Below are 22586 nucleotides of genomic sequence, written 5' to 3'. Positions count from 1 at the left end.
TAGGTCTAGTATGCATATGTACTTGAATATAGTGTATTGCTTAAATGTATGATGAGAATCAGAAGTCCAATTAATACGCCAGAATAAACCGTAAACGCATATTTCGGTTAATGTTAGCTTTGTCTCAACAATTGTGCTAAAAGTTTTGGGAGCACTGGATACTACGCTATGTTACACATGATCGGGCTAATAGCCTTAATACAATTTACAAGATGAGTCCCTCTCTACTCCCTGTGAATTTGCTCGTGAGCATATAAATATGATTATAGATTTGATATGAAAGGACATAGGCCAGCAATTGCCAAATATAATGAAATGGTGTTAAATCGCAATATGGGGGGAAATTACTTGGATTATACATGATTGGATTTTAGATGGGGGGCTGTCTGCCCATTAGCCCACGCAAATCTTTCATTGATCCGCGTCGTTTCTCCTTTGCTGGCTCACATTCTCGTCATACCGCACGGCGATGAGCCTAACTAAAAATCGCCTCCTCAGCTGATGATAGGAGCGTTTGATGATAGAAGGCGCTGGCTTGGACTGCTTACAAACAGAGACCTACCATGAATTTGGCATTTCTTGCGCTAACAGCCGCGCTTTTGGCTGCAAATAGCGGCTTCTGTTATTCCAGCAGCGTCCCATCATTCATCCTGCCGTTTACTGACTGTGTCCAGAGCCGTGGGAGAGACGGTTTCTACCGGGGAGCGGTAGACGTCACCGAATCCGGCACCCGGTGTATGAACTGGACCGAAGTGGCCGGCTTTAAGGAGCGCTACCCGGGCAAAGGAATTGGAGAGCATAACCACTGCCGCAACCCGGACGGCAGGATCCGACCCTGGTGTTATTTTAGGAACCACAAAGGCAGAGTTGACTGGGGCTATTGCGACTGTAAACAAGGTAAACACGCAGACCCATACTGTAGATACAGCAATACTTATTTTTGGGAGATTCATAATCTTTTATCTGTTGGAATATGTCGACAATATTATGAACTATACACATAAACTGAAATGAAAAAATGAACTGAATGATAATCTACATAACAAATGCAGGCTGCCCCATACAGAGTTGCTTTAACTTACTACATGCAAGGCTTCACACATGCTATTACTTTTTATTTGAGTTATTGAAAAGCAGGGTTTTTTCCCCTTTGTGTGCAATAATTTTTCTAACTCCAATTGTGTTCAACTCAGGAAGCCCATGCTGAAGTAATTAGACAGGACACACCTTCAGTGTCCCAGGTGTGAGAGCAGTGTATGCAGATGGCAAGTCTTAGCACATTTGTGGTGTAATGAGTGCACAGGTATTTGCTTATATGGTGTGTTTGGGAATAACACAGTCCAATCACAAAAAGCAAGAGAGTCGTCTCAATACACTCTCTTACCACATTAAAATAGTTTGACATGGGAAAAACCACATTATCCAAACTTATTAACTTCACAGGCTTAAGCTAATTAGTGTTGCTAAAATGAAAAGTTAGAAGAAAGAGGGCCCTACATCTCTAGGACTGATGAAAGGGAGTGAAGTATGATATAGAGTGGTTGAAAGGAAGAGTGTATGACATCCATCTGGCACAAGAGAAGCAGCCTGTGGTATTTTTAGTCTTGTAGTGTGTTGGCACATCATGCATGAATCCTCTTCCTGTAATTGATACATGAAATTGATGTATTGATCCAGTTATGAAAGATGTTTGAAAGATTGCATACCTTAAGGAGGGGTTTCCAAATTTGGAGTCCAGATTATTTTTGTTCAACGTTTATGCAAGGAAAAGACAGAGCGAATTACTCACCATTGCAAGTGTTTGAAAATGCACCCTTCCGTTATCCTGATGACCTACAGAGTGTGTACTGTATGTAGAATAGATACACGCAAAGCAATCAAGTTACTCCATCAATAAACAAAATAAACAGAAGGAAAAAGTCTATGAGGAAAATATGTACACTTTAGGTAACATCTGTTAAACACTCAATCCTAAATCCTGTTGTATGGTGCAAGTCTGAGGACAAAAGACAGACAGAAGGACATAGTCAAACAGTGTTTTAGTGTATGTTGTATTTTATAACAACACTAACTTTTATCAGTTTTTTCGTTTTACAGACTGGTTGTGATGTGACGACTCATAATGTTATGTCAATCGATATTATGAACCGATGTACATTGAGGACTTCTACATTTTCACACAGAAAGATTCATTGGATCATTTATAGTCATGACCAAATCAAAATTAGCCTGCCTACTTTTTCTTCCTTTCATTACACTTTCATCTAGGGATCAACAATATATCAACATTATATTGATAAAGTGTTACGAGAATAGATATCGTTTGAGATTTTTGATATCACTGTAACTTAACATAAGTCGTTTTTTTCCCGTAAATTATGTAATTTTTAACAGCTGTAACAGCTTTTCTGTTATTTGCTTTTACCTTCAAAGTCAATGCCTCCACATCAATCGTAATGGATTCTAAGAAATATAATTGCGTACATATTTTTGTGAAAGCACCAATAGTCAACTATACAATGTTGTCACAATATGCTGTACTAATATCTTCTGTTGTCCAACTCTCTTTCCATCCAGGTTCTGTGCGTCTGCAAGGAGGCCGCACCAAGCTAGATGGCAGGGTCGAAATCTATCTGGGAGGAGTGTGGGGGTCTGTCTGTAGCGATGACTGGGGTGACGAAGACGCTGCAGTGGTTTGCAGACAGCTGGGCAAGGGGTGAGAGAACCCATGCACACAAATGCGCTCATTCCCGGCCTCTGTCTGCCTCCCCCACTCACATACTTTTTTAGAAGCAGGTGCCAGTACAATCACCATCTGCCGCATAAATTCACATGTGAAGCTGCCTACAGAGATTTGACATATGGTAAGACTGTGATAGAAATCTGGAGGGAATGATAGACATACACATGCACTCTCTTCACATGCACTCTCTTCACAGTCCTTGTACCTTTCTTATGTGACCCTTGCATTCCAACCCCCCACTCTCCTGCGGTATTCAAATACCTTCAGTGCTCAGCTATTTACCTTGTTACCAACTCTCTTTGTTTCTCTCTTGACTGTGTCATATGGTCTTAAATTTTAAGATGCTTTCATGCTAGAAAAGCTGTTGATTTGCCGGGTCTCCAGGGAGACCATAGACAGATCATACATATTGACAGTGTTAATAAGCTGGGGTCAGTTTCTCAATTCAGAATAATTTCCCTGGAGAACAGAGACGTTCTGTGCACTTACTACACATGTTGACACTAACTCCAGCAATGGCACGCATGCTGACATGAACACATGCCTGTGTGTGCATATTCACACAGGAGTCAATGAAAGTCCACAGCGGAAAGGGAAAGGGGCAAATGTCAGCCATATGTCAGCTGGAATCGTTGGTGATGACTTTCTCGTGGCCAGTTATTGAAGCTGTTTTTAGTAAAACTGCTGACCACATTGGCCCTCTAATGGCAGATTAGGAACATACTTATGGTTTAAGGTTACTGCTACCATCTAAAAACTGCTGTTGTACTTTTTCTTCTAAGATGGGCTGCCTGAGCCTGGCTGCAGCAATTACCTCAGGTGATTTAAAAAAGGGACAAAATACTGTAATTATATTGCATTTGTCTTGTAAAAACTTTAATAGGATAAAACTGGTCAATGTCACTGGTCGGTTAAAAAGTGTATTTCAGTTAAGTTAAACTTTATATTTTTTGCTTTCTTCATCTCCTTCTAGGATCTCAGGGCGTGCACGTTCAGTTCCCCTGTTTCATCCAAGCATGGCCAAACTCCATTGGAGGGCAGTCCATTGCCAGGGAGAGGAGTCAGACCTGCTTCAGTGTCCTAAGACTGTGTGGAATGGAGGGGAATGTACTCTGGCCGCAGCCATCACTTGCACACAGCAGCAAGGTAGGCACTCCTCATGGGTTATTGTAGGTTTATGATGGATAGAGTGTTTTTAACATCATGAGAACTCTGATAAATCAATCAATCTTCAACATTTTTACAAATACTGCTCAATTTTAACTTTCCTAATGTCTGTACTTTAAAATGACAGAAATCCTGACATTTTTTGTTACCTTGCATAGATTCTTTGAGTAGCGAAAATGTGTGTTTTATATGCTTGTGTGGGCTCCAGCAGTAGTGGCGCTCCCTATAAGGCTGGTGGGAGGTGCATCGGGGTCAGAGGGCACAGTGGAGGTCTTCCATGCGGGTCAGTGGGGCTCCATATGTGACGACCAATGGGATGACAGTGATGCGGAGGTGGTGTGTCGACAACTGGGGCTGAGGTGAAGACACACACACACACATACACACACACACACACACACACACACACACACACACACACACACACACACACACACACACACACACACACACACACACACTGACACACACACGCACACACACACACACACACACACACACACACACACACACACACACACACACACACACACACACACACACACACACACATATAAATTAATGCCCATCCTCACATTAATTCCAACCATTAATTAGCATAAAGGAAATACATTGTAAGTTTGAAAAAAAAAAGAGTAAAATGTGTGAGAGACTTGGAAGCTGAGATAAATGAATGTGGGTGTCCAGCCATCAGTCTCTCGCTCTGTCTCCAAAAGTATGAAAAGTATTCTTTCCATTTGGACACACAGAAAGAGAGGAGCGAGCAGTAAAGCACATCTGGTGTCAGATAATGAATCAGGCTCATTGTTCCTGCATGAATTCTAGTACCACAGAGATATGCATATTTAGCAACGCTACACACTCTTCAAATATTGATGTGTACACTTTTTGTGTATGCCAATGTGGTGTTGGTGTTGCAATGTTGCTGGATATGCATGGCAAGCAACTAAAAATGTACAATATGTTTATTTCATCCAATTTCCACATTAAACTGTCTAGCATCCTTAAAGCCAGTAAGGGGGAATCAGGGCAATTGTTTTTAAATGTGTCAAATAACTACAAACCAAACCTTGTATTATTCTGTTCTTTTTTTAAGCAGCGGTGTAGCAAGGGCATGGGGTCAGGCACATTTTGGCAAGGGTTCAGGCCATGTTCTGCTGGATGAGGTGCGTTGCACAGGCAATGAGCTCACTCTGGAGCAGTGTCCAAAAAGTGCCTGGGGGGAACACAACTGTCTGCACTCTGAGGATGCGGGAGTGTCCTGCAACCCTGTTACAGGTAGAATACCACCTGACTCAGCATCAATGCTATTAAAATATTTTAGTATACAAATATATAACAGCCACACCAGGATAATTAACCTTATTGGGGCAGAAGGGCTTGAATGTACCCTCATTATCGAAGGCAGTTGCCAACTGTCTGTTTTTCTCTTACCCTTCAGATGGCTCTGCTAGGTTGGTTGGGGGTGCAAGCAGCTATGAGGGGCGTTTAGAAGTATTTTACCGTGGTCGGTGGGGGACAGTGTGTGATGACGGATGGACAGACTCTAACACACAAGTTGTGTGCAGACAACTTGGTTACAGGTAATGTTTAGTAGTCATGTCCTTGAAAGTCATATACACATGCACCAATCTCAGTACTATGTATAAGTTAGAAAAACATTTTGTTGTATGTTTTCCTTGCAGATTAGGTGAGACTCTCCTTTCCGAAGGATTAGACATCACTCCAGTACCGCGCTTTGGGGTGGGGTCAGGTCCCATTCTTTTGGATGATGTGAGCTGCACAGGGAAAGAGCCAAGCATATTAGTGTGCAACAGGAAGGAGTGGCTCCGGCATGACTGCACACACCATGAAGATGTTAACATCGCTTGCAGCCCTGGTCGCAATGGAGAGAGCCTTCCAATGAGTAAGACGGAATCTGATCTTACAGGGCATGGAATGGGTGAAAGAGGCTCAATGTTACTTTGACAATGTTGTTGGTTACTGATATAATGAACATGATGTACTGTATGTGCACATATAGTTTGTCACAGTTCTTTGAAACACAAAGAGCTTTGCACTTTGCACAGAGAGCACTAATACATACTCTTTTGTCAGTGAAAAAGGAAAGCAAATCATGAAACCTCTATGTAATTTCCTGCCACTTCGTAAAACCCAGTAATGGAAGTGCAAGCTGAAATCCGTTTCTAAGATCTCTGCCAAACTCAACCTGCAGTTAATTTGATCTCATCTTACTTAGAAGAGGAAAGCCAACCCTCTCCAAGAGAGAGATAGAGGATGATGTAAGTCATGCTTACGTTTAAAGGCACAGCTGTTGGCGTGTCCTGCCTTATTAACTGGGCAGCTTGTAAAGTCATCATGCTTAATGGATCTACTGCAAACCTTTACCTAGAGTAAATCTCCCTGATGTAAAATTCTTCACTATTTTTAACTGCAAAATCATATTGGGCACCAGTGGACTGATATGTTGCCAGACAAACATAACACTAAACTACTTCCTCTTTATAAGAGGAGACAGAAGGGTTCAGTGGTTCTTGTTGAAAGGGGGAGAAAGGTTTGAATGGTAGGACCATTAATCAAGCTGTGTCTATAGCCTCCAGACACCAATAAAGATGTAAACGCATGGAGCTGGTTAGAACTACTAGTGGCTCATATTTCACCTCATACTATATATAACTGTTTAATTCTCTGTCATCTGTCTTAATGTTGAATGTAATAGATATGAGTCTGGTGAATGTCACAGAGAGGATACGTCAGGGTTTTTTTAAGTGATGAGAAGTTAGGTTTAGGTAGCTTATATTTGTTGGCAAGAGCCTCAGAGACACTGTCTCCTGACAATTACCACTGAATAATTGTGTTACTAGTACATAGCATTTGTGTGTATTTGTTTGAGTGTTTATGTGTGTACCAAATCCTTCCTTCCCGATCAACATGCCACAGGCAGATTGGTTTATGTTGTTTTGGGAAAAGGAGAAAAAGCAGATAAGCCTGGCTATGCTTTGAACCCCTCCCCACTCCTCTCTCCCCCTTCTCTCTCTCTTTTACTTTCTTTCACTCTATTCTAAGAGACCATTTTGTATGTATTGTATCAGAGCAGCAATGCTACAAGCGTTCAGAGATAAAAACAAAATGTTTGCATTTCTAAGATAGCTGTCCAAAATAAGCATTTCCTCAATTGCCAACCCCAACAAACAAGTAAACATTCCCACGTTTAACTCTCATTACTTTAATGTCCCACTCCTATAACTGTTATGTATCACACACAGTGTTCGACACAGAGAACATTTTTAGGCTGAATTGGATACTACTGAAGTTGTTTAGTGATGCATACAAGTTTTGAGCTACAAAACAAAAACATCTTTCTTTTTCATAGCATAAAATTACGTGACACTTGGTCAGAGTGTTAACTGATCCTGAAAGGGTCCACACATGGAAAAGACATTAGCATCACATTAATAAGATTAGCGTGTGTTTGTGTGTGAATGTCTAGGCATCTGTGTGCAGACCATGATGATAAATGATTTAAACTTAAATCCCAGACTGATTTGATTAACAGTAAAGTGAATAGCATTTCATAGACAAAGACAACAGAGAGAGCCTGTGAAAAAAACAGATAGGCAATGAAAATAAAGTATCTTTTTATAGTCAGGAGTTTAAAAATGTCCCCTTCTGGACCAAGTTGTTACATGCATCCAAACAAACAGTTGTTCAGCCTACCTCCTTTGTAGGGAACGTGAGCACACATGCCCCATTCACGAGACATGTTAGTCTGTAGGATCAGTTTTGATATGGAATGCGTGTAGTGTCTGTAGTATTTATAGAATCAGGGGTTTTGGGGAACTTTCTTTTTTAGCAGGGTGAGTCCGTGTAGTGGTTCTTAATTGTGCTTGTGTGTTCTCCAGGTATGCCGATAAGATTAGTGGGAGGAGAGAGCCCTAGGGAAGGTCGGGTGGAGCTCTATCTGTCCGGGCAATGGGGGACTGTTTGTGATGACGGATGGACTGACCATGACGCTGAGGTGGTATGCAGACAGTTGGGATACAGGTATGTATGTATATGTGCATGTGTGTTTGAGTGGCCTTCTTTAAGAGTCTTGTGTTTCTGGGTAACAAACTCCAACAAGCACAACAACTGGCATGGAGCATGAGCTAATAGAATGCCATACTCAAACACAAAGTTTTATTTTTTTATGCACTCATTTATGTAGGTTCATTTGGGAAGTGTATAAATTACTTTTGATGTTTAAAGACATGAGAGCAACAGTTCATTGTCAGTTTTCGTCAGAATTTTGGTATTTAAGTTAACATTTTGAGAGTCTCAGAGCTGTGGCATTGCAATGTGATCACTCTATACATTACACTCACTTAAGTGAAACCAGACGGCCAACTCTGTTTGCAAAATCAATCTCCACTTCTCGGAATTGGCATATGTCTTACACCTGCTCCCACTTTCTCTGTCTGCTGTTCATCCTTCCAACTCTTTCAACCCTTGACTGTTTTGAGTTAGCACCTCATCAAGCATATCCTGCAATGGAAAAAGTTAAACTATATGCTTTAAATCATTACTTTACTTATCTTATTCTTATATTACTATATTTATCACTAAATTTAATTAATCCATCGTTACAAATTGTACACTCAAGTTTCAGAGCACTTGTGGTGAGCCGCCTCTGGTGTGCAGCCAGATGCTTTTATTAGGGGTTTTAGCTGTGCTCTTCTGCAGAGCCAAGATAAACATCCAATTAAAGGGCAGGCCACTTGTACATGACACATTCACAGTGACAGATATGTTGAGGCTAAACAAACTACCTCATCGCATCCTCTCTGTGTCCCATTATGCCTTCCCTCTGAGACACCGTTGCATTTTCCAAAACAATGGCAATGAGGTGGCAAGGGAAAACCGTACCATAACAAACCTAATATTCTCGCTCACCACTGCTCAGCATGACGTTCATCCCTTAGCAACCCAATTTCATGTGACACATTGAATGCAGATGATAGCCACATCTGGAGTGCATAAGCGTGAGAGAGAGATGAAGCGTGTTAAAGGCGTGTAAAAGTCATGTTAGGATCATCATTCTGTCTCACACAGGGTGTGGTGAAAGGTCATTAGACACACAGCAGGTCCCGAAGGGTGAGAGGTTGCTCTGGGAGTGATAAAAGAAAATATTGTAGGTAATTCACACAAATTATTTTCAAGTTGAACTGTCACATTAAAGAAGGACCCACGTTTAACTGGCAAACACAAAGGAAAATGTTACCAGAATAATACATAAAAATATAATCTGGGAAAAAAATGTATGACCAAAATAAAGTGTACTGAAACATACCATTTATTTTGTGTATGTATGTTGTATAGCTGCAAATGTAAAAAAAAAAACGGCAAAGCTGGAAATGTATTTATAAAGCAAAAGCACATGAAATGAAATTTCAAACCTTCTTTGAATACACGTTATTATTATTTTTTTAAATGCAATCATAATGAGAAAATGAGAATAAAGTAAAAAACAACAATAATATATACAGTACATAACTAGAGGGCAACAGAATATGGTTTTATTGTAAACTTTGAAATCACACAGTGAATATGTTACCATGTAACAGAAAAGGTCACAGAGGCTTTTCCTTCATCCTCCTTTGCAATATTTAGAACGGATCCAACAAAAATGCAGCCAAGTAAAGAAATACTATCCAACATGTAAAGATGCAAACATGAAATAAGATGTCTGAAAAAACCTTTGACTTTTCTTTATAACTTGATCATTTAGTATCCAAAGCAGATTGTGTTGCATTTTCTTGACTCATGTTGTGTTTCCAAAGAAACACACCAAGCAGGTTTAATGTCAGGATCTAGGCTTTGTTCCAAGTGAGTTGGAGTTTCACCCTTTGCATGCTAAACACCGCTCAGGGAGCTATTGGAGACACAGACACAATTCTAGATGTCTCAATCAGAGACAAGAGATTCCCTTTGGACAATTTGGGATACAAGACCTGCCACCAATCATACCCCAGGGACGCAACACAAGATCCTCCCTGTCGGTAATCTATTAATCTTAATTAAAATCACAGTTACAGCCTAGAAAGGCATACATACACAACCATAACCTTCAGGCCTCTTTGTGTTCGCTGTTCGCTAATTAAACTCAGAGGTGAGAAATTGATACAAATACTGTTATCAGATTGTAAACGTGGTTTGACCAAGTTTGCGTCACTGCCAGAGAATCTCAAACCATAACATCTATACTAACATGTCATCACTGCCTATCTGATAATACACACACACACACACACACACACACACACACACACACACACACACACACACACACACACACACACACACACACACACACACACACACACACACACACACACACACACACACACACATATAGACAGCTAGATCTGGCAGCCAAACATTTCACTTTTCAATGTTAGTGGAACAGAAATGGCTACATTTACAATTCTGACATGGGCTGTTGCTTATTTGGAAATGGTCCAAAATGTTGCAATTCATCTTCTAACAAAAAGAAAGTGCAGGGAGAACATCACTCCAGTTTGAGCCCTCTCGTTTGCCCACCAGTGAAGTCTACAATTTATCATATTTTATTTATTAATTTTCTTGGTGAAACCCGATTACATGGTTTGAATTGTTGTGTCATTATAGCAACTTAATGTCTCTCAGGTTGGCAAACCAGTGTCTAGATGTTCCCAGAGATCAATTTAAAATGAAGGGAGAGCACAAATTTGAAGTAAATGGCCTACATTTTGGAGTTTGGAATATTTTACCTCTTACTCTAAAAAAGAAAAGCTTCTCATTAAGTTTGTTGGCTTGCTTCCTGTCTTTTTTGTATTGAATGTTCCTGTTATGAGATTTGCTTTTTTACCTCCAGTCTTAATAGGAAGTTAAAGTTTTCCAATTTAATCTAATTTATTAAGCAATGGCTACACACTAAATGACACAAAAATATTTGTGTCCCTACTATCTACCACAGTGGGGTGGCAAAGGCCCGTGTCATGGCATACTTCGGGGAAGGGACAGGACCCATCCACGTGGATAATGTGAAGTGCAGCGGCGAGGAGCGTTCGTTAGCAGACTGCATCAAACAGCCACCTGGCACACACAACTGTCGCCATAGTGAGGACGCTGGGGTCATTTGTGACTATGGTGAATCCCAGTCCAGCTACAAAGAGGTGGAAGGTCAGTTGGGTTTCTTTGTTCCTTAAAATAAATGAATGTGTTTAACAAACATCTCCATAATGTCAAAAAACACTGAAGAACGGATGAGAAAAGTTAGGAGGGAAGATTCTGAAAGGATTCTGAAAGGAGGAGTGTGTGTGTGTGTGTGTGTGTGTGTGTGTGTGTGTGTGTGTGTGTGTGTGTGTGTGTGTGTGTGTGTGTGTGTGTGTGTGTGTGTGTGTGTGTGTGTGTGTGTGTGTGTGTGTGTGTGTGTGTGTGTGTGTGTGTGTGTGTGTGTGTGTCCAGATGGTAAAATGGAGAGAGCAATGTTATTCCTTCACCCTGTCTGTCACCCATCGGGGCAGACTCACACAATGCTATCCGTTACCTACACATATGCTATTACTTCCATTTCTCACATGCACATACTGGGGAAAGTCAAACCAATGCAGGAGAATGTTTTGTCTCTTCAGTATGATAAATTACATCTTGTGAAAAATAGCTCAGTCTATGTTTGTATAGTTATCATAAGACACACACAGACTATGAAAACGATCTCTCATTTATTTCATTTACTTTATTTTCAGGTTCATATGTAGAAGTAAAATATGAATTTTAATTAGTTTTCTTTTTTGGATCAGTCTAAATATTTAATAAGGGCAAAATCTGAGCCAAAGTGTATGGTTTAACAATCACCACCCTCCTACACTCTCACATATACACACCCAATGGTTCCTCTTTTGTCTCTGTCAGATCCTGTCAACTCAATTTGTGGTTTGCGGCTTATACACACTCGCCAGCGACGAATTATAGGAGGAGAAAACTCTCTGAGGTAAGCTGGAAAGGACAGGAGGGATTAATGACAGCACAGTAGAACGCCTGCCAGAGACATATATAAAAAGATTATTGGACACATTTCAAGTCTTAAATGGAAAACAGCTGATCTATAGCTACATGCAAATAATATATAATTGTGTGTACTTACAAACTAAGGGCTGTGTGGGCAAGTTGATGCAAAGCTAAATCGTCAGTATGAAATGTGTTTAATGTTTGTCATCTGCAACAATTTGCTCTAAAGAAAAGCAGTTGTGAAGGATGTGTGTGTGTGTGTGTGTGTGTGTGTGTGTGTGTGTGTGTGTGTGTGTGTGTGTGTGTGTGTGTGTGTGTGTGTGTGTGTGTGTGTGTGTGTGTCCGTCTGTGGTGTGTATTAAGAAGAGATATATATATATATATATGTAAACATAAAGAGGCTGGGGTAAACATAGAGAAAAGCAACATTTGTGCGTCTTTGTGAGTGAGTGTGAGTGTGTAATCACATTTATGGGTGGGTGTAAAACCCCAAAACTTTTTTCATACTGAGTATTTACACACTGAGTATTTATTTGTGTGTTCGTGGGTGTGCATGTTTAAATTACATCAGCCGTGTATACAAGGCGAAGTTTACCCTAAATTCATTCTGGCCTTCATGCTTATGTTTAATGTCCTCTAAAAAAGGACATTTAAAGGACACAGCTAAAAATCTCAGAAATCATATTTGTAAACAATGTTAGTAATGTTCTGTATAACTTGTTAAGGTTGTAACTTACCCAATATAAAAGTTTGGCTCCCTGTAAAGAGTTTTTGCACTTCTAAAACACTTTTTTTGCGTGCGCTGTGTGTCTTTAGAGGGGGCTGGCCATGGCAGGCCGCGGTTCGTTTGCGAGGATCTCGTGGAGACGGGAGGTTGGTGTGTGGAGCAACTCTGATTGACAGCTGCTGGGTCCTCACATCGGCCCATTGCTTCAAAAGGTCAAACAAACACACAGCAACGTATTCAGTCATGTTTGTATTTGTCACAATTTCAAAAAAAAAAAACATGTTTTTAAAAGCCAAATAATGCAATGCATATTGTTCAGTAGGAAGGCCAGGAAATAATGCCATACTTTTATGTATCTGTTTATGTGCCTCTTAAAACACATGGCAAGCATCTGGCGCCCCCCCCCTCCCCTTTTCCATGCATTCACAACACAGCATTTCCTCCTTTCAGTGTCAGTGATTGGTTGAGAGTCTTTATTCATGGTAATGTGGCTGTGCTTATGCATACATTTATCTCTGCCTTGAGCTCCAGAAGAACTACAAAACTAATTGTCTGCTTCCTCTTGTATATTTAAGTCTGTCAGAACCATGAAAACCTCAACAATGTGAGCATTGATAAGTAGTGCCTTAGTTGTGGTTTTGGTGCAGTCGGCAGGGAGTCATCATTTCCGCTTCATCTGGTCTAGTGGCCTCCACACGCTACCACCAACTTGAAATCAATCACCTTATGAATACAGCAGAGAAGGCAAAAGAAAAAAAAGGAAAAGGAAATGAATAGAACAAAATCAAATGTTGAAAATCTGATAAAGTTGCGGTTTGTGAGAACAACAACCCTAATATCTGCATATGATATTCATGCAGCACATGTATGGTTTTCAGACTCCATTTTGATTGCGTTATGAAGTATGAGTCTCAATAATAGGGTTTCAGAAAACCAGAAATCTTTACAGGGCTCTGCAGCTCTACCACTATAAGTCATGATGTTTCCACATTAAAGAGAGGAAGTGGTCATTCACTAAATCCTTTCCAATGCCCTTTCTCCAGGCATCCCCAGGCCTTTAATGGAGGGACTTCTCTTGGATGTGACTTTGTACCTCTGCTTCGTTTAAATGACACACACAGGAAGCAAACAGCTGAGCTTTAAGCTGAAAATGAAGACCACTTGGGATGTACAAATCAGGACTTCTCAGACTGAATAATACTAACAGATGTGTGGACCACCAGCAGATTAATTGCAGATTTAAACTAGATGGCACGGTGAAAGAGCAGACCTCTGCCATATATGCCATATCTCCTAATCGTAACAAAAGTAAAAAATAGTGTGTGTATCCTCCCTGTGTTTTGAATCTGTTACAACATGTAATGGCTATTCTTTGGCCTATTTTACACCATTCACAAACTATCAGGAAAGATAAGCCTGTAGTTTTTCACTGAACTACAGAAGCCATAAGCCTTAAACTAAACACCATCAGATCATTCTTGTGGCTGAGTGCCATAGCTTCCTTTGTTTAAGAGGGAATACATGATAGGCTTTATCTGAACATATTAACTAGTTGTTAGTTTTGGCCAGTACCAGTGGATGTGCTCAAACACCTTCCGCCTGAGGCTTTACTTTTTATATTGAATGGATTTTAATAATATGGTATAGCATGTGGAATTAAATTGTTCGATTCAGACGGATGACATTCCTACAATAGTAACATCTTAGAGATTGGCACAACATAAGTACAACAACATGTACTGTTCAACCCATTCCTAGTTTAACAGTTAATTATTTATATAGATTCTTATTGTCGCTCAAATGATACTCCAAGTGAACACCAACATAGCGCATACTGTATTAAGACAGAAATTATATTTTATATTTGATCTGTACGTAAGATTTTTTATCATAAATACTGTAAGGAAACAAAAAAGGTTAGATACAACACTATACTCCTGCTGCCTGATCACATATCAGTCGTTAGTACTCCAAGCTGTAAGCTTAGGCAATGACAGCTCTAAAACGTAATTTGCTGCATGCAAGCCAGAGCATGCAGACCAAGATAGGGACATCCGACTTAACAGTGTCATCTTTCTTACAATAACCAAAATAGGGTGGTAAATAAACAAACACACACAGCAACAAAGAAATACACATGCAGTCACACAATGTACAGAAAATAAATATTTAAGTTACACACGTCTGCTTGTTCTAATTTTAACATAAGCACAGATACTTTTATAATAACGTGTTAATGTGCAACTACCAAGTGTAGCTAACATCATCATGTTTCCTTATCCCTTACACTACTATTACCTATTAGCGAGTTCATAAAAGAGTGACCTTAGGTCGGTGATCACATGCTGTCAACATGTTAAACCTATTTATACCTTGAAGCTGTACGGCTAGGGGCTTGCCAACAGTAACATAACTCCAGCAGATTTTTAACTGCTTTTAGCCACAACAACAATACGTGAAAAGTAAGTTAGGTGTCACATTAAAACTCCATTCTAATCCTGCGATTTGGCCTTTATATTCGGTATGTACTGTACGTAGAAGAGTATAGTCAGCAGTGTATCCGCTTTTCCAGGAACGTCATGGCATTCCCAGGTCAGGAGATCTTTCCGGAAACACTCCACCAGTTGTAACTGGACACAGAGACTTGGCTTGATCAAAAGGCATCTTCCTTTACTCCTCTCCTCTTCCCTCTCTTCTCTCCCTGCCTCTCCCTTTTCCCTGACTTACCCTGCTCACTTTTTCTCCTTTATCACACTTCATTTCAAAAAGGTCAAACAGCTCAATCAAATAAACAGAAAGCATGGAATACACTTCAGTATGTCAACCTATGAGTCAGTTTAACGCTTAAACACACAGACACAATGACAGATGTGTTGTTAGCGTCCTTGCCTTTTTCATTGCTTTAGTCCAAAAAGCTTTCAACTCTTTCTTAGTCAAGGTTACAGCAGAAACCAAGACAGACCATCAACATATCTAAAATGTTGCAGGAAGAATATAATGCCTTAAACATATGGGTTTCAATCTATTCTTCTATTAACTACAGTAGTGCTTTGTGTGAGCTCAGTGAAATGGCTTGTACTTTTTCCAGCTGTAGTTTAACTATTGATGATTTAGCTCCGGCCAGTGCTCGTTAATTGTGTATCAGCAGTTGGATTGCTCAAGCACACACACCCTCTTTACTTAATGGTCTCTCTTGATCCATTCCCTCTATTTCTCTCTGCAGATACGGAAACAGCACCAAGCAGTATAAAGTTAGAGTGGGCGACTACCACTCCCTCGTGCCTGAGGAATACGAAGAAGAGTACGGTGTTGATCAAATTGTCATTCACCCAAGCTACCGGTCCCAAAGCAACGATTACGACCTTGCCTTGGTTCACCTGTCACCTGGGGCTGTGGGCCAGATGCCGGGAGAATGTGTGTCATTCAGCCGTCATGTTCTTCCCGCCTGTCTGCCCATGAAGAAAGAGAGAGTGCTTAAACAAGCCAGCAACTGTCACATTACCGGCTGGGGTGATACAGGTGAGGGTGTGTGTGTTAGCGTGGTATTGTAGAGAGAAGGTGTGTGTGATGGCCCTAGGGTGCAACACGTTTTTTTTATTATTGAATTTAAAGTGTTTGGAACTGTTAATGGCGAGGTGTAGGATCTTTAAGCCTTTACATTTTTAAAGATACGTGAAAAAAAAACGATATGACTTTAAAAGATAGCTCCAACCAGATCTAACCCTTTTCCCTTTTTTTCCCTCTCTATAATGTTCATTTTAGAAGTGTTATAAAGCATGTGCGATGAGCAGGATTATATTTTTATGTTTGTTTATTCATCTTCTTTGAGCTAGGCTCTTGAAATGAATGCAAACTGAGTAAAAGGCTGCAGTATTTTTACATGATTTGTACAAAATGATTGCAAAAAAGCTGGTATATGCTTTACTACTGTATAATGCCTAAATGTACAGGTAAATTGGAATCTAGAAATCAATTTTAAAGGAGATTAGGGATCATACAAAGTCATATCACAGCACAACTATACAGTATGTAGTAGAGTTTGAGTTGAACAGACAGAGGATCCTTCACTGGTAATTGCACTTGTTTGAATTCACGCTCTGTATCTTTCAAAACACTTGACTGTTTACACTGCCACACATCTGTTAGTAATCTTTAAATTACATGCTGATGTCATTAATCATTGCAACTTAGTCACAAAGGGCAACAGAAGGTCTCGTAAACACTTTTGCATAAACATGCACTCCCTTTTGAGGTGAGTGTTTTTCTTACTGAAGTGTGATGACAACATCAGCTATTTATAGTGTGATGCTGGCAATGCTTGTTTAACTTAAAGCGAGATGTCTTTTTTGTTCAGCTGTTTGCTTTTGGCTATACGCCACTATAATATCACACACACACACAGCAAGCACATTTTCTACATACCTAGCATCCTAAGCCACCATGGATAGTTATTAACACTGTGGTCACAGAGAGAGGCAGCAGAAAAACCACACAAACAACACTGTAGAGGCTTGGTTACCTTTGCGTCAGTAGTCCCCTTTCAGCTTGTTAGTGCATTCCAATGTTCACGTCTAGAAAGCCATGACAGGATCCAGTCTTTTACTGGTTATTTGAGGTACTGGAAGCACTTGGAGGGATAAAAGAGGTACAGTAGAAGAGGGCAGAAGAATAGTAGAGGACAATTTAATTTTGAGACATAAAAAACATATTTGGCCAAAGGGATAAGTACCATGCTGGAAGTTCCACAATATGACCGGTGACTGCATATGAATCAAAGGTAGCACATGTTGGGTTACAGCATGCAACAGACCAACATAAAACGGACACAGTCAGCATTTCAGGGAATTACATTTCTTTTTTTTATTTTAATTGGAAACCTTCATGAGATGAAAGAAAACAGCCTTTCCTTATTCTCTGCCAGAAACCTTGAAATGGATTCATCTGTAAATTAGAGCTCTCTAATGCCTGAAGAAATAAGGGTGCCTTTGATAAGAAGGTCAAGTCAACCGGAGTCTGCTACCCAATTGCAGGGCAAGGCAAAAAAAAATGGGTAATGCCAAGTGCTTCATGTCCACATGTCAAATCAATCTGAAAATAGGAGTCTTGTGGTAGTGTAGTAGTAGAGTCGCACAATGATGATGTTATTATTCCAGCGTGTTGATTTTCAGCAGGTATGGTAGTGACCATGTTAGTTAAGTGTGTAAGTAGTGCTACCCACAAAGTATATCTTTAATTGAATTGCAGGGATGTATTCATAAACCAAAGTTTTAATATACATTTTGATGGGATGATGGTACTGGGTGAAAAGTTAGGAGATCAAAGTTCTTTCAGTTTATTTTACAGGGGTTTTAGGGTTTTTGGTTTGGAAACCCTATAATAGTTTCCAGACGTTCTCTCAAATCCAAAAATGCCAACATACTGGTGGCGCTACAACACCAAAGGGATGGGCAGACTGACCAACATTACCATCCCATGCCACTATCATGGCTAAAACACATATGATGCTCACATACACTTTTGCAAAACTCAAATTATAAAATGTAATGCTTTGCCTCATCCTCAGGTCGCTCATACTCTAAGACCCTTCAGCAGGCACCCATCTCCTTACTTCCCCGTCGTCACTGCCAGCAGCATTTCCACAGTGCCTTCACAAGCCGCATGCTCTGCGCCGGCAACATCCAGTCGGAGAAGCGTGTTGACAGTTGCCGTGGTGACAGTGGAGGTCCGTTGGTGTGTGAGCGTCCAGGAGGGGGTTGGGTGGTCTACGGGGTCACATCCTGGGGTCATGCTTGCCGGACACAACAGTCCCCTGGCGTCTACACCAAAGTGTCTGCCTTTAGCTCCTGGATACGCAAGGTGATTACACGTGATGACCAAAAAGAGAGAGGACAGTAGAAGGAGAATGATATATTCAGAAGTATCACACTTAAGACTTTCTTTGTCAGGTGACAACTGATACAACAATATAGTTCCGTCAAGAATAACTGATGTCATGATCTTATCACCTGATAATCCGCTGATGTCAGTTACAACCTGACTATCAAATGGAGAGCACAACGTAACGCTGGACTTTTTCCACTTAGAAACTTTACAAATATTTTTTGGAGAGAGGAAGGCTTCGCTTTCTTCATCTAGGTTATAAGCACTTATGTAATTGATTTCATATCATCCCGATCTGCAAGCTTTTGGATTTTTCCAAATCTCAACTCCAGAGAATGCATCTATGTCACTTAAATATCTTGTTTCATGTGACATTGCATGCTTAACCTTTGTGCTTGCTTTTACAAGGAAACGATAGTGTAACTTATGATATGGAATATGTGATTAAAAATGTTGAAAAGGGACCACAGTAAAAAAAGTAACAACAACATACTTTTAACATGTATGAACTTATGTAGAGAGTTAGTCATCGCATTCTATGGCCTTGAAGACTTTCATTAAGACCCCCCCTTAGGTACTTATTGCGTATTATTTTGTGCTTTTGTGTTTAGCATTCTAGTCATATTGACATTTGCTAAACTGAAATATGTCATTCGACCTCATTTTATTATTGTTTTTGTATTTCTTTGCTCATTGTTTTGCTGTGTAAAATGCATATTTCAGGTCTTAGTTATTACTCAGGCATTGATTTGAAACCTTTATTTTATACTCGTAGGGCATTGAGGTTTCCCTCATTTTCAATGACGACGAGTTTACATCAAGGGTCATGCACACAACAACAGCAATGACAGATAAACATGAGGTATTAATAGTTTGCATGCAATCAGTATTTCTATGTGTCTCAGTGATGTTTAACATTTGCAGGGAAAAAAAGGGACTCAAGTGTTTCTGCGTCTAAGCACATTATAGCAAGTGTTTATTTGTCAAATATCCACTTCTAATTCATGAGCTTTTGTTTTGGTGGGATAGTAAAATGTTGTTGTTAAAAAGAGACAATCTGGTACACTTGAAAAAACTACACTGCCATCTTTGTGTTGACTGACTATGTGTTATGTTGTATTTTACTGTAACATTTCTTTATAAATACGATTTTGTAAAAAAAAGTTTGATGTTGACACATTGATGAAACATAAAGGCACATGTTTGAACAGTTATATATATATAAATATCAGGTAACCTTTTATAGTAAACATTATTAATAAAGGGTTGATTGATATTAAGATTAACTTAAAATGAAGTTATAGATTTAAAGTTGTATACATGAACTTACATTTTAAATTATGATCAGATGTGAATGCAAGAATGTATTATATTTCTCAAGTCAAACCTTTCAGTAACATTCATTTACTTAAATTGATCAATAACATCAAGGATAACGCCTTTAACAAATTCATAGGTTTATGTTCAAGTTGTTAAGCCTTATTCAATTGTTTTACTTACAAAAACAAGTATATATATGAACTTTCACAATGAAAAAAAAAAGGCTTTTGTGACTATATATTTTTAGGGGGTCGTTGCACTTCATGTCACACATTCTGTGATCCTCCCACATCTGAAAGAGCCCTTTCAGGTTTGTTTCTGACTGCAAACTGTCAAAGTGAGCACCACTGTGTCAGACAATGTGTATGCACACACACTCACACACAGTGTCACAGGCTTGTCACACTGTATAGGAATGGTATCCATTTTCTCAGTTGTCCTTATTTACAAGGCAAACATGTCAGGTTGACTCAACACAACTTCAGAACTGGGACCAACTGCTACAGTGGGAGGCTGCATGAGATGGTGGCAACAAAAATTCACATTTATCATCTTCCTAGAATTTGTTTTTGTTACCAATGAGCTTAAAAAATATGTGTTGCATCATTAATTTAACTTTGACAAAAAGTCAAACACTTCCTCTTGCCACAACCTATATATCAGGACAGTATGTTACAGAACAGCACCGCCATGTGGTTAACCCGTTACATGAAACTATATCCCGTAATTGTGCCTTTTCAATTGCAATTGCATTCAGTTATACAGCAAGACACAACAAATATATATCCACAAAGAACATTTTCCCCTGGAAATTGATACTTAATGTATGTATTGTCAAAGCAAAACCAAAATACATTTTATAACTTGAGCCCAGAAAACGCTTCAAACGATTTTAAAGTTGTCAGAAAACCAATGCTTTCGGCTGGCTCTGATAGTTTGGGTTGATGCAACTTATTGGTCCTACTTTTAAATACGCTTTAACTTGATTTTGAATTTCAAGTTAATGTGCCTTTGCGTATCAAGTTGCTCATAATGCATTAACGCCTTTATATCAGTTGTCAACCAGTTGTGATGATTTTGCAAGCATATGAGGAAGAAGGAAGATACTTAATGTAACTATTAAGCCCAGAAGGCACAAGGTGCTGCAGGAGGAATGTGGGTGGGAGTAAACATGCAATTCCATCATAACTGATTTTGTGTCATAGCTGCTAAATGTTTTGCCTAAACTCACTCAGCCAAAGCACAGTAGTCCTTATTGTGTAAGACCCCCCTCCTGTGGTCACTATCACACATTACAACACATTGGAACTCATTTTCTATAATGTTATGGAAAATAAAACATCAAAACGTTTTGTTATTCCCTGTCCACCCTCAAAAATGTAATATTATGAGATACATAATAAGAAATTGAATGTGTAATTGAAATAATAATAAAAAATCATTGATTAACAAGTAACAGAATATACACAACATGTGAACCAAATAAATGTTATGGTAGTTACATTTTAAATTTCCATTGCATTTCATAGTGTTTATTATGTATGTATTAAACATACATGTATTTTTTGCTTTGTTGTGATGGTTTTGATGATGGTTATCTTTGTACTCTTTTTTTCACGTCTGCTGATTAAATTTCCATCATCCACGCTGCAGTTATATAAAAAATGTTCAAGGTATTGAATAAACATAGTGTTCATATACAATCAGAAAACATGATGAATAGAGGAACCAGAGAGCATTGCCCTTTTTTTTTTGTCTTTTTCTTGTTGCTATTCCTACTGAACCTCGAGCTCTCTGCACTAATGAGCTTATATTAGATGTCACCAGAGGTGGTGCAGAACAGAAGGTCTCATTACACACAGAAAATGTATTTCTGCTCATATCTGTTTCCATCCCTTAAAATCTGGCATCACTTGGGAAAACCAGTTGGGAAAGATCTGAGGAAACTGCTAAAACCTGAAGAAGAGTGATCTCATGCGGATTAAAATTGGCTGCTACTAACACCATCTTTCAGCAGGTGCTTTTGAAGATGGCTGAAAATATGTTTACAGTTTTGGGATTTGGGGTTCTTTTTTATACACTTTTTTATGTACAACACGAGTAATGTACTTATTTTATCATTGTTTTAAACTTGAATTATTTAAACTATAATCTCAAAAAAGCCTTTTGGAACCATAGATCTACATAACAAAAATTGCAACATCCTTAATCTTTGGGTGGCATTTTACCAGGGTGCAACATCTGCTTTCTATAGCGGCTGTAAATACATTTCCAAGTTCATATCCCAAAAACATTATGACCGGTTTACTGATATCCTATGAAGTAAAAACTGAGACTAAATATGTAAAAACTGAGTGCTTCCTGATATTACTACCCGCTTTGAAATCTAAAGGTCAACCCTGCTTTCATTGAGCCATAACTGGATTATTTCAGCCCCTAACAGAGTCCATTATATCTCCTTTTCAAACACAATGGGCTCCTGCAAGGATGCAGCTCTGTAGATATGGTTAGTGATTTATGGGAAGCTTTATTATATACTTCAAATTTCATCCATATCAGGCAAAAAGGGTTCTTTAAGTTTAAAGTGTGTCAAAAGTGCCTTGGATCTTTTCAAATATAGACCATATGTTCTCTATCTGACATTCACATGCGGTGTGTGTTGTCCATCACTCCTGCCATGGATGTTTCATTTGATTTCTCCCAGAGTACAGTCTTCCATTT

The 22586-nt window shown here is 39.3% G+C and overlaps 1 protein-coding gene across 4 annotated transcripts; it reads left to right on the top strand.

Annotated features, from left to right (window-relative positions):
* Positions 1-176: 176 nt before the first annotated feature.
* Positions 177-21232, top strand: prss12 (serine protease 12). Of its 4 annotated transcripts, none has more exons than XM_063884311.1 (13): positions 177-897; positions 2578-2716; positions 3717-3889; positions 4122-4269; positions 5010-5188; positions 5352-5493; positions 5596-5816; positions 7813-7954; positions 10905-11110; positions 11843-11921; positions 12755-12877; positions 15889-16184; positions 18229-21232. In XM_063884311.1, exons 1-13 carry the CDS (start codon positions 564-566, stop codon positions 18558-18560), a joined length of 2514 nt encoding a protein of 837 aa, XP_063740381.1. In that variant the 5' UTR covers positions 177-563; the 3' UTR covers positions 18561-21232. The 4 variants fall into 4 exon arrangements, with proteins under 4 accessions (XP_063740381.1, XP_063740380.1, XP_063740379.1 ...); XM_063884310.1 differs by having other exon boundaries at positions 5007-5188; XM_063884309.1 differs by having other exon boundaries at positions 4119-4269.
* Positions 21233-22586: the final 1354 nt, after the last annotated feature.

Source organism: Eleginops maclovinus, chromosome 5, assembly GCF_036324505.1.
Source record: "Eleginops maclovinus isolate JMC-PN-2008 ecotype Puerto Natales chromosome 5, JC_Emac_rtc_rv5, whole genome shotgun sequence".
NCBI classification, from domain to species: Eukaryota; Metazoa; Chordata; class Actinopteri; order Perciformes; family Eleginopidae; genus Eleginops; species Eleginops maclovinus.
Note: the sequence above shows the minus strand (reverse complement) of the source record. Positions and strands in the feature narration are given on the sequence as shown.

What these genes read in the sequence shown, in the direction of transcription:
- prss12 (XM_063884308.1), top strand. Translation starts at nt 564, where the DNA reads ATGAATTTGGCATTTCTTGCGCTAACAGCCGCGCTTTTGGCTGCAAAT. An exon ending in GGAGGAGAAAACTCTCTGAG is followed by an intron (nt 11,922 to 12,754) that starts GTAAGCTGGAAA and finishes GTGTGTCTTTAG; the next exon opens with AGGGGGCTGGCCATGGCAGG. An exon ending in TCGGCCCATTGCTTCAAAAG is followed by an intron (nt 12,878 to 15,888) that starts GTCAAACAAACA and finishes TTCTCTCTGCAG; the next exon opens with ATACGGAAACAGCACCAAGC.